The 13410-nt window shown below is 45.9% G+C and overlaps 1 protein-coding gene across 2 annotated transcripts in view; it reads right to left on the bottom strand.

Annotated features, from left to right (window-relative positions):
• cdh13 (cadherin 13, H-cadherin (heart)) overlaps nucleotides 1-13410 on the bottom strand; it is a 189141-nt gene that overhangs the window by 79378 nt on the left and 96353 nt on the right. For both annotated transcript variants that reach the window (XM_084673081.1, XM_084673082.1), the window contains exon 6: nucleotides 10671-10815. In XM_084673081.1, the coding sequence (XP_084529207.1) occupies nucleotides 10671-10815 (145 nt within the window). The remainder of the gene's footprint in view (nucleotides 1-10670; nucleotides 10816-13410) is intronic.

Here is a 13410-nt window from a genome sequence, read left to right on the forward strand (position 1 = left end):
CTGCTCTCCCGACAAGGCAGAGAGAGATGGCATGCTTCACAGAGGATTGCAGTGTTTTGAAGTTTAACAGGAGTAGCAAAAGCCATAATTTAGTAGATAAGCTACAGATGCCACAGATAATCGCTCACTCGGAGCAGAGGCAAGGGAATTGGCTCACTGCTAGATGGTTTTGCATGACAAACACTGGGGCTTACCTTTTTATGGTGTTTTGATAGAGAGAATGTTCCTAGACTCAAAAGGGACAATTCTGCAGTCTGTCTTGTTTTAACTTCATATTTTTACATTGTTGTAAGAGTTAAAGAAAATAAGAGTGAGAGGAAGAAAGTCAGCTCTTAAATTGTTAATGTTTAATATCAATACATTGTTAATTCTAGGGAGTCAGATGGCTGAGCGGTGAGGGAGTCGGGCTAGTAATCAGAAGGTTGCTGGATCGATTCCCCGCCGTGCCAAATAACGTTGTGTCCTTGGACTAGCACTTCACCCTACTTGCCTCGGGGGGAATGTCCCTGTACTTACTGTAAGTCGCTCTGGATAAGAGCGTCTGCTAAATGACTAAATGTAAATGTAAATTCTATATGTTGTATTAATCACCAGTCTTTGAGAGATGTATCCACACTGCAGCATGAGATCAGGGAGACCGGTCCGGTAGAGACTAGACTTGACTGGCACAACAGTATGTCCAACCTGACAATGTGTTGCGTGCTCACAACACACACACACGCACACACACACACACACACAATGCCAACCCCCTGCCAAGCCCAAACCAAGGACAGGAATCTCATTAAGATCAACTCGATTGCCAAGATAAAATGTCACTCACAAATATACCAGTTATTTCGGACAGACCGCTTTCAGACACATAAAGCTGTGAAACAAATTATAGCTTTCCCCATGGGTCCAACTGCGTTTGATTGTTTTTGTCCTGTAGACATAGATAAATGATATTCCACATTGAGCAATAATTGTAAATATAATTCCTGCAGTTCTCGGAATTAAAGTGAAAACCCAGGGAACAATATATACATTTGAAAGATTTGTAGGGGAGTAATAACTGTGATTTGGGCAACAGTGGACTTAAAACTAATCAGAATAACTTTTATGCTTTGATGTTGCTTCTGCTAAACAGACAGAGCCTCACAGATGTAGGCAGACTATCTGCCTCTCAGGGAACAATTGTGAAAAGAAATGAGGACTACGTCTTTGTTAGAGAATGATTTAAATGTTGGGTTTGAGACTGAAGTCACTAAAGTCTCCATTTGTACTTCCATCTAATCCAACTCCCATTTTGCCGGTCCTGGATGTCAGAAAGGTCCCTGGAAGTCATCTCAGAAAGTCATCCCACAGTAATGTAGCTGCATGCACAGGAGGCTTCTGCTGAAACTTGCTGACTTACCACACCATGCATTATTCAGCCTTTCTGGCGATGCTGGAAGTGGGAAAAGAAGTTCAGGGTTCAAACGAGAGTCAGGCCTGGGAGAACACACCACAGTTACACCATGGTAGACTCAGGGAACTGCGGGTCACAGGAGTTAATCAAGATCCTTCCTGTTTCTGTGAGCACCGCTGGGATAATACACCACTTCCTCAATCAGTGCAGCTAGAGAGGTGTTGTCATTAAGGTCTAAAGGGCAAGATTTCACTTAATAAAGCCTGTCAATGCAGATGGCTGAGTACAAGCACATGACCCAGTTCTTGGCTGTTTGTTGCAATTCACTTAAATAACTGAGTAAAAATATATACAGATACAAATCGTGCAGCAAACATTTAGCAACAGTTGCATACACGTGACAAATATTGACCTAAAATAATAATTTGACTGCCTGTTGTCTCTCTGGATAATAGTGTCTTAGACGATTAAAATGAAATATTTAACATTATGTATGGGATACCAGGATAACATATATAACAATGGGCTTGTTTACAAATCATGATTAAATACTAGTGGCCTATATCTGTCTGTAATGTATGCAAATCTTTCTTAAACAGTTTTTAAAAAGCTGAGTTGAAAATTAGCCAGCATGCACACAGAGTAGCCAGCTCCCAAGGGAGTCAGCCCTGCTGATGTGCTTCCAGCCACACACAAACTCATCAAAGTAATTAAGAGGTTCTGTCACTTTAATGTCTGAAACTTTAATGCCACACTTGTGTTTTCTCAAGGGTCCAAAACTAACTGTGCACTTTTGACAATTGAAGGGAAAAATAACAATTTAATAAAAAATAAAAAATAAAACCTGCAACAACAAAAAAAAATGCGTAAAAAAACAAAACAATTTTTCAAGCTGTCACTAAGGAAATGGAAAGCGTAAAGAGATGATAAGGAAAAGTCTGTCTTTTGTGTTCACCCACATTAACCCATCTACAACCACTTTTTCCACTGGAATGAGACAAAATATTAGAAATAGACAGATTGACAGCAATTTATTCAAAACAATAATAGAATTCGACATTGCAGGTGAATCAGCTGTATCATATGTTACAAATGATGTAACACATGATACACATTGATGGGCATTTCATTAAAATGTCCATCAATGTTGGGACTCAGAAAATCTGCAAATTTGAGGTATTGTGGCACAGCTTCTAGTGCTGGAGCATCATTTCTTATAGATAGAGGTCTTAACATTCTGTCTTGCAAAATCCGTTGCAAATAAGTACCACTCACTCACTCACTCAGCCAACCCCACTCCACTGCAGTAATGTGATAGCCAGACATGGGTCCATGTCTATTTCTGTATCAGAGCAGCAGAGTTGACCACGCCTCCCAGTCCTGCTCCCCCACTGAGTCCACTTCACGTCTTCTTGTCTGAAACCGTCAGGGATCAATACTCAATCACAATGTCCCTCTGGCCCTCCTTCAGACTTGGGCCAGTAGTGACAGGGGGCAGGGGGGTATGGAGCACAGGGGGGTGTAGGGGACGCAGGGAGGGGGGACGCAGGGGGCATGCTCAGATGCTAGGTCCCACACACACACACACATCACTATGAAAAGGTATAGTGTTCTGACAGGCTCGACGCAAAGGAGGGAGGGAGAGTGGGGGGGGAGGAGGCCCAGGGGAGGAGGGGGAGAATATGTGAGGTGGGAAGAGAACAGTAGTAGAATATTATTGACGTCTATGTAGATGGAGACGACATCTCTGTTCAAACATGACAGGGGTCTGGCTGGGCCGCAGGGGGTGATGCGAGATAAGTGGGAGCAGGAGGGAGGGAGGGAGGGGGAGAGAGGCAAGGAGAGAGGCAGGGAAGGAGGGAGAGAGGGATGGCGAGCATACACAGGGAAGACCGGTCTGAACAAATTCCAGTGACTCCAGTCTTTCATGTAATCACCCTGTATGTAAATGTAAACATCTTGTGAATATGAAATCAGGGGACTGGATGGAAAAAAAAACAGTATGCTTTAAAATAGAAGTCGGAATTGTCTGTGAAAACAGCCACTGGTAACTGTCACACTTGTTTAAGAAAGCCACAAAATACAGATGCATTCATAATGATGTAATTCCTCTTTTGTTCTGCCTTATTCAGTACAGCACTTTATAGTGTATTCACAAACCAGCACACCGAGCCCTGTCATACAGCTTATACACCATTTACTGCGACCTGAAGTATTAACACACCATATACTGCATACGTTCAAGTTAAAAAAAAATGTACGGGAGGTAGGCACTGTTAATGTAGTAGTAATAGGGTACAGGGATTACTGTTTTGTATGCTAGAAGAGTATACTGATGAGGTACTGATGATGTAATCTTGAGTCTAGTGATGGAAAGTTGGTTTAACAGGGTAGCACAATGGTGGAGATAATGACTAAGATGATGTTGATGAACAAACTTCAGCTGATTACCCCCTATTCTGTCCTTGGGTAAATCGTCCTTGTCTATAAATACTTAGTGTTTTTTTTTCTCCAATTAAGCCTTCCCTTGCAATCTGCAGCACTAATTATCTGCTAGATATCCCCACCCAGTATCAAACAGGACCACATAGAAGCAGGAACAACACCAGAGCCTTCTGCACTTCACACAGACTATCACTCTCTGGGAATACTTCCAGTGTGGAGACTTAGATCTGTCTAGATTTAACTCAAATAGCCTGACTGGCTAGGGAATTGGCATACTTTGAAGGTGAAGGTTGTTTGTGTCCATGTGTGATGCAAGTGTGAGTGTGTGTGTGTGTGTGTGTGTGTGTGTGAGTGAATGTGAGTGCCTCATAACCATTAAAATGAATAAACAGGAAGAAGAATAACAACTTCAGAAATAGTTTATGAATATCATTCCTAAACAGACACTCATTGAACTCCCAGGGGCCTCTTAATTTGACTTCATTAGCCTCACAGATCCATCTTGCACATACTTTAACTGTCTAACTATACCTGTTTTCCTACATCAAATGAAACCTCCTCAGACAGGGTCCTCTTTAGAACATATGCTGTCTTTGTTCTGTCAGTGTTCCATAGACTCCCAGGGAACATGTATCCTCTAAACAGTGTAATTCAGCCTGGGAACACTCCCGTAGGCCAATGAACAGAGATGACGTACATTGAAGAACTCTGGGAACACCAGGGATCCAGAAGGTCGGGATAAGGCAGTGAAGACAAGAGAGGGAAAGGGAGAGCGAGAGGAGATGGAGAGATAAAGCAGGGAGACGTGAGGAGATGGAGAAATATGGACTAGTCTGCTGTGATGTGGTCTCTCTGTCCCCAGGCAGGGCTGGGCCAGGCTGACTGAGAGGTCCCTACAGTCGCAGTGAGAACGACAGATAATCAAGCCTCAGTTGGTAAGGGACCATGCACTGGGACAGAGGAGAACAGAAACTCTTTAATAGATTAGCAACGTTCATGTAGTGGAACCGGGGAACCGATCACCAGGGAGAACGGGTCTGAGTGGAACCGGTGCTACTCAGACCCGCATGGGCCTGATCCACTGTGGAACGCTGAGACACTGAGATCTCATCTGCATAAAACTACCCAGCTGTGGAACGAAGAGTGGGAGGGAGGGAGAGAGAGAGAGAGAGAGAGAGAGAGAGAGAGAGAGAGAGAGAGAGAGAGAGAGAGAGAGAGAGAGAGAGAGAGAGAGAGAGAGAGAGAGAGAGAGAGAGAGAGAGAGAGAGAGAGAGAGAGAGAGAGAGAGAGAGAGAGAGAGAGAGAGAGAGAGAGAGAGAGAGAGAGAGAGAGAGAGAGAGAGAGAGAGAGCAATGGGATGGTGAGAGGAACAGTATAAAAAAGAGGATTTAAGGAGATAAAATGTATAGCTTGGCTTATGCTGATGCAATTTAGTTTATGAAATGACACAGGCAACCATATCAGCCACTAAAAGAGTGATATAATTTACCACAAATCACATAAATGTATTGAAATAAAGCCCCATTCGCATGTATTCAGATCAAATCAAAGTGAGAATAATGCCCATTTGAAATGCTATTTTTCCCCTTCTGTGGGGCAATGCCTATTGCTCCCCATGGCAATTCAAAAGAAGATAGCTCAGTTAAGTAGGCAGAGACAAATCAATGTGCTCTTTGAAGGAACAGAGACGCATAAATGACTGAATAAACTGAGAGAAGGGTTAGAGAGGATTTCTGCATGGGGGCCTGCTTTTCGTTCAGCCATCCGTGGGCGAGCCCACCACTAAGGGCCTATTACCACACATTACGCCTACATCTGCACACTTTCACATGCCAAACACATCATTTCTGACTGAGAATGTCCAGTTGTGGACTGTTATGTTTGACGATTAAACAACACTTTAAAACCACAATATAACAGCAAAACACCAACAGGATCTTACATACATCTTAGTCTTAGCTCAACTTAATCCTATGCTCGGTATATTGTTTATATCCTTTTTCTTTTAATAAACATGTTTTGCTCATTTATTGACACTGAAGGCCTCTATGCTATCCAGACCACAGCCAACTGGCTACAGGCTCTTCATGAGGCATTGTGGGATAGCATGGGATAGTGTGTCTCTCCCCTCCTGCTGAGTGGCGGAAGAAGCCCAAACGAGGGAGGTGGGTGGGGGGAGGAAGGGAGGGGACGGGTGGGTGGGTAGGTAGGTAGGTAGGTAGGAAGGACTCCACTGTCAGAGACAAGCTGCCATTATGCCACAAATGACTTGCCCCATATTCGTGTCAGCCCTCAGTCCAATCATTCTCACTCTCGCTGAATCAATCTGGGTCTATACGACCCTCTACAATCCCAGCCTTGCTTGTGTCACTCCCTAGATGCCAGCCTCCAGCCTCCTCACTATGGCTCTCCAGTCCTCTTCCACTCTCCCTCCCATGCCTTCTCCCTCTCCCTCTCTCTTTCTCTCTCCCTCATCCATCCATCTCACATCTCTGTGCCTCTAGGCCCCCACATTTCTCTTTCAACCAGTCCTTCCCAGTCCCCCCCCCCCACCTCTCGCTCCTTTTTTCATCCCTCACTTATCCCTCCCTCTCCCTTCTCTACTTCTCCCTCTCCCTCTCCCTCTCCCTTCTCTACTTCTCCCTCTCCCTCTCCCTCTCCCTCTCTCTCTCTCTCTCTCTCTCTCTCTCTCTCTCTCTCTCTCTCTCTCTCTCTCTCTCTCTCTCTCTCTCTCTCTCTCTCTCTCTCTCTCTCTCTCGCTCTCTCTCTCTCTCTCTCTCTCTCTCTCTCTCTCTCTCTCTCTCTCTCTCTCTCTCTCTCTCTCTCTCTCTCTCTCTCTCTCACTCTCCCTTCCAGCACTCCATAGCCCTCTACGGGCCTGTCTTGACAATTAGGTATTGATTTTGTTTGCCTTTCATTTTCGGAGCCTGTTGACCCTCCAGTTCTGACTGGTCTGAGCTCTGGGGGGGCCATGCTCTGTTGTGTCACACACACAAATGCACGCACACACACATGCACATGCACACACACACACACACACACACACAAACACACCCTCCCGGTCAGCTGCAATGTATATAATATGTAGACATGAGTATTAGTGGGTCTAAATGTAAGGGTTAGCAAGCACACAAAAGTGTGTGTGTGTTTGTGTGTGTGAGAGCGAGAGACAGAGAGAGAGCGAGAGAGCAGGGTTTAAGTTGTGGACAGGAAACAGGAGGAATCCCTCATGTCTGCTTTCCCAGCATGAGTCTTGGTCATAATTAGCACTTACCGAGACCGAAATGAGATACTAACACCACAACCCAAACCCGATTATGAGTAATAGTAAGTTCACTTATGCTCCATTATGTTCCGTTACAGGAAAGGAAGCTCTTTGCTGTCCTAACAGTTTTGAGGTTCTGAGGACTAACAGCAATGACAAAAACACTGCATGTTCTGTAAACAAACTTCAGAAACATAAAGATGCCAGACTTCCATCCAGGGTTACATAGCCAATAATGCCTCAGTGAGGCTAACCTATTGCATCTGAAAGGTAGAGTGTCAAGCTGAAAAAGGGACAGAGAGAGAGAGAGAGAGAGAGAGAGAGAGAGAGAGAGAGAGAGAGAGAAAAAAAATGCAAGTGTGAGAGGGAGAGAAACAGAAAGTAACAGAGATACCAATAGACAGGTTGGTTCTGTATGTGTAAACAGCCTTTGGGAATACGGTGCATGAAGGAGGGAAGGAGGAAGAGAGAGAGAATGAAGGAGATATAGAGAATGACAAAAAGGGAGAGCAAGGAAGAAAATAGAAGGTAGAAAGGCCTGCCAGGAAAACTCAGCTTTGGCTCAAACTGTTATCTGTTTGCACAGAAATTTCAGAGCAGTGTGACATTCTTCCCCACAGGTTCCCCTTGCAGCCCCCCCCCCCCCCCCCACACACACACACACACAAACACTCACAGATATAATTGCGTACACACATACACACAGATGCATTAAAGCACATAAACAGTGCACACACACGCATTAATACACACACATTGAAACGGAAAAGGCTGAAGACTTCTTTACCCTACATGTCACACATACAAGGAACCCTAACAGAAGACTTGTTTAGAGCAGTCATTGTTCATTATTAATGCAAATCTGTGTTTAATAACATATTTAAATAACTAAGAAGCAGCAGTAGTGTTACTAAAAAGTAACACATTTGTCAACGCCTCTACTTCCTTGTCAACGGAGGGAGGATCAAACAGGCAGACAAATTCACTCCCTGTTGTATATTTACTGTAATAGGGGTCCTGCTTGGGTAATACAGTTAAACCCCACTGAACTGTGTATGTGCCTGTTAGATGGTCTCTCTGATTAAGATGGACATGGACCAATAAAAATGGACCATTAGTAATGCTGGTACTGTAGTAAAGCACTGCACTGGCTGGAGGGTCATAGGTCATGGTGTTGGTACTGAGGGGCTTTAAAAACACAGGTCCAGTTCCAAAAGTCCTTCTCTGCTTGTGATAAGGTAGCATAGAAGGAGGGAGTAAGCATGCATTTACTTTGAAGTCAGACAGGCTTTGTGTATCGGCAGTTTCTGTCTATGAGTAGAGCAAAATGTATGACATTTGTCCAAGCCTTTTCTAAGTCATCACATGTGACTGACAGATGCTGCTTCTCTTTTGCTCTCTCACCTCACCTCTGAGATCACCATGGAGATGAGGCTGTCTGTATCCACTGCTGTAGGAGTGGTACATTCCTGAGAGTGAAGTGTCAGAGGTGTGAGAGAGAGTGCTACTTTCAGGTGCTAATAGAAAATAGCTACACAAAAAAAGAAAATAAATCAAGTTGTGGGAACACCAGCGTTTTGGATCATCTTTTTTGATAGAGACAAAGATTAAACCGCTGTCTCAGTGCAGCGGTAGGCCCAATTCCTCATCTCGCATTCAGTTCCAATTTACCATGGCAACCACTTCCCCAGATGGGGGTCGGATGCAGATCCACAGAGAGAACATATTAGGGACAGGAAAGAAGTAACACGTAATTGCAGGTAAAACAGATCAGGTCCAATCCTATCAAGTCAAGTCACAGGAGGGTCCAGGCATACACTTTGATGGATGAAATCAAATCCGCACCGTGGAATCCAGATGAATTTCAGGGGCGATTCATAATGCAGCTTGACTGTGCTGACGCTGTGAAGAAGTCTGACTTAACTTGTCTGTGTAATGACTGTCTGAGAAGGCTGGACTCAAATAACATCAATTCATTGCCTTTTTTGGCTTGAGTCTGGCTAAAACTAATAAGAGGATGGCCTTCAGGGTATTTGTCATATTCCTGAGCCATACAGTTTGCTGGGAGGCTGGGAAAGAGAGCTCAACTCACAGCTGCAGGGAAATCTGATTCTATCATCTAGCTAGCCCTACGGCAGCTGAATAAATCCAATTTAATTTAACAGTGTTAGTTTAAAACATTCATCCAAGAGGTTTGTTGTCCCTACTGCTACAGAATGGTAGTCTACAATGAATGAAAAGAAGGCAAAAAGAATAGTTTTTCAGTTTAAGAATCAGTGTATGAATCAGGGTACTTTCAGGAACTTACCGTGGTTTAGCTCTTTATACAGCAGACGACTTAGAGCCAGCTTTCCAGGAATGCAAATCTACGAAGTGTCTTCGACGTACTCTTCATAAATGTATGATGTCATCTAAAATAAGCTATGATCTTAGAAGGGAGCTGTAGCATGCTAACGCAAGCACATCATTAGAGTCTGCTAGCATCGTTAGCCTAGCAGTAGCCATCTGTGTCGAGCAACAGACTTTTTCAATGAGCATTACTGTCACCATGGGGTACAGCACTGAGGCATGCTGGGTGCGGGGTGAGCTTCATTTCTCTGTTTGCCTGCTGACACCCCCCCCCCCCCTTGTCTGTGGTGTTTATGATGATGTATGTCTGTTTGTTTATGTGCTAATGGTGTGAGCACTAGAGGGCTCGTTATACAGAAGAGGGGCCAATGTGATCTTTGTCCTGTCATCAGACACACCTGAACAATACACACAAACACGCATGCACTCACACACACACACACGCACGCACAAACACAAAGATATTCTCCAAAGGCCACAAGGGATCGGTGAGGGTGGGACAAGGGAAGGAGACAGTTCTGAGACATAAAAATGGAATGTGACCCGGAACTACACGTCTTGTCTGCCAGTGGCCACAGAGGAAATGTGACACAGGGACGTGGGTCTGAGCCCCCAGAATCCCCCCAGGACTCGGGTCTGTCTGTCAAGCCCTGCTCTGGTCCACACCACTCTGTCTCAGTCTGTCCACCTGTCTCATTCACTGACTTTCTCATTTATTTCTGCAGTGCAGGAAAGCGTAAAGGGAAGAGAGAACAGAGAGAGCAAATCTCATCCCCTTCTCTCGTCTATGGCCCACTTCCTGGCTGAATCACTGGGCATCAATAACAACACAACAATGGGTCTATAGAAGTAGGACAGGGAATAGAAAGCCCTTCAAGACGGCTGCCTGTTCGTAGTCATAAAGCTCAGTATTAATGCTATTGTATACATCGATTGTGAGGGGAGCCTTGTAGGGCTCAGTATGCCAACCAGAAAACACTTTAAGATCAAAGTATGGACTCAACACCCTCTTCTCTGAACCTGAATTAAAAATAGACTTTTCATCCCATTCTTTAGCTAAGACAATAACATCAGTCCATGCATTCATGATGTCATCCACTGTTGCCACCGTTAACACCTATTATCTTGAGGCAGATTTTCTTTTTATCACAACATTTAACCAGTTTGGACTCATGGGAGACCTGGACCAGTACAGCAGTATAACAGAAGAGAGAGCCATACCCGTGGGCGAACCCTCCAGCACCTCTCCCGTGTAGCGCGTCTCCTTAAAGATGGGCCGATTGTCGTTCTGGTCGATGATGGTCACTGTGAAGTTCACGGGGCCTTCCACCAGGTTGCCACTAAGGTCTGTGGTGGACACCTGCAGCTGTAAGGAAGCAAAGGGACAGAGGTCAAGGGGTGATGGTTATGCGGTTGAGGAACGGAGATGGGGGGGGGGCAAGAGTCAGAGGTCAGAGGTGTTGAGACTTCTGAGAGATATCTGTGATGGAGATCTTCTGCTGTGGGAAGCAGAGGAACATCGATTAGGGGGGTCAGGGGTTATGAGGTTGTTGACCAGATTAGACACTTAGGTTCGAGGTCATCGATGAAAGGTCAGGGGTCTGAGAATCGAGGGTTTATTATGATTCTATATTTGACAAGATTAAGACTGAGATAACAGTAGAGAAATGGAGGTGAAAGGATACTAAAACATGACACACACTGAGCTCCATGTTCAAACGTGAGCCCATTGTGCCAGACTGCAGTGTTTTGCTTCTGACACGGCCGCGAAGAGCAGCCTACATAATGGTGAGAGGGACAGAGATAAAAGCTAACGACTGACATTTTCACACACACACACACACACACACCTGCACACACACACACACACACACACCCCAAGCCCCCCTCCCCCCACCTTCTAAATTATGATGCCTGTGGCACTTGGAGGCAGACGGCTCAGTGGTGGCCTCGAGAGCTAAGCACTGTGGGTAACTGTGGGTTATTAGCCTGCCATTTGTTGCCACGGTAATTATCTTGAGACGATTGGAGAGTCTGACAGTTGTAAAGACAGGAGAAGCATTTCCTGATAGGAACAGGCCTCAGCCCCAACCTCATGATCGGAGGTGAAAAGAACTCCACAACCCCATCATCACTCGCTGGAGAACTCTGGAGATAAACTGGGGGAGAGACACTAGAATGGAAGCGTGGTGAACAGTATTCCAATGTCTGCAAAATCAGCAGCCTTCCAGTCAGCACTCACAACTGCTGATCCTCCATCAGTGATCCCCCCCCCCCCCCCACAAACACACACTCTACACACACACACAAACACACACACAGGGCGCACCTCCTATACTTCCCTCATCCTGCAAAATTCCCTCCTTCACGACTGTTCCCCTGCTGATATTTCCCCTCCAGGCTCCTTTGCACAGCTACTTGCATTATTTTTCAGTATCCCTACAAGGCTTCCCCACTAGGGAGACGAGATCAGCTTACAGTAGCAGAGAACTGGCACAAACATACAAGCAGAAACATCCTGCTGGAATACACCAGAATGAGCGAGGCCCACAGTTTTACCTTTTACAGAGTTGCCTCTTCTATGGTCCGTGAACCTTGACACAATGCTGTCATCCCTCCACAGTAAATAGCACCATCAGAATTAATGACATCACTTCCTCTATAAGTCCAGTAGCCATGGATAATGAGATCACCCCTCACCCCTTATTACAATGAAAATCTACTGCCATGATTCACAGCGGAGACAGGGACGGAGGGAGTATGATAGAAAAGAGAAACAGAAGAGAGAGGAGAGGGAAACAGGGAGAGAACGAGAGAGAGAGAGCTACAGACACCATCCCTCTTTTATGTAGCCCATTATCAGATCTCTAGACGTCTTCACTATCAGTAATGCATGACATCACTCTACCTTTATATCACACAGGACATCCACTCTCTCCCTCATCTTCTGTCTCCCTCCATCTCTCCCTCCATCTCTCCCTCCATCTCTCCCTCCATCTCTCCCTCCATCTCCCCCTCCATCTCTCCCTCCATCTCTCCCTCCATCACTCCCCTCCATCGCTTCCCTCCATCTCTCCCTCCATCTCTCCCCTCCATCTCTCCCTCCATCTCTCCCTCCATCTCCCCCTCCATCTCTCCCTCCATCACTCCCTCCATCTCTCCCTCCATCTCTCCCTCCATCTCTCCCTCCATCTCTCCCTCCATCTCTCCCCTCCATCTCTCCCTCCATCACTCCCCTCCATCGCTTCCCTCCATCTCTCCCTCCATCTCTCCCCTCCATCTCTCCCTCCATCTCTCCCTCCATCTCTCCCTCCATCTCTCCCTCCATCTCTCCCTCCATCTCCCCCTCCATCTCTCCCTCCATCTCCCCCTCCATCTCTCCCTCCATCTCTCCCCTCCATCTCTCCCTCCATCTCTCCCCTCCATCTCTCCCTCCATCTTTCCCCTCCATCTCTCCCTCCATCTCTCCCCTCCATCTCTCCCTCCATCTCTCCCCTCCATCTCTCCCTCCATCTTTCCCCTCCATCTCTCCCTCCATCTCCTCCCTTCATCTCTCCCTCCATCTCTCCCCCTCTGTATCTCTCCATCAGGGCCGTGTTCCTGGGGCAGGACCAGAGGAGTAATGGCAGGAAGGACAGAGATGCGGCTGAACTGAGCTTCTTGAGGGTTAGAGGGCTAATGGTTTAATACATCATCCTCTCCTTCCGCTGTACACACACACACACACGCGCGCGCGCGCACACACACACGCACACACGCACACACACACACACACACACACACACACACACATACACACACGCACACACTGTAGAAGAGGTGCCCTCTCCACCTCTTTTATCCATCTGCTGAACTGCTGACTCTCAAATACTGGTAGTTTCTCTCTCTGTCCCTCTACATCTCCCTATGTCCCTCTCTCTCACTCTTTCCCTCTCTCTCTCTCTCTCTCTCTCTCTCTCTC

The sequence above is a fragment of the Hypomesus nipponensis genome, chromosome 14 (assembly GCF_054491055.1).
Source record: "Hypomesus nipponensis isolate SF chromosome 14, ASM5449105v1, whole genome shotgun sequence".
NCBI lineage: Eukaryota > Metazoa > Chordata > Actinopteri > Osmeriformes > Osmeridae > Hypomesus > Hypomesus nipponensis.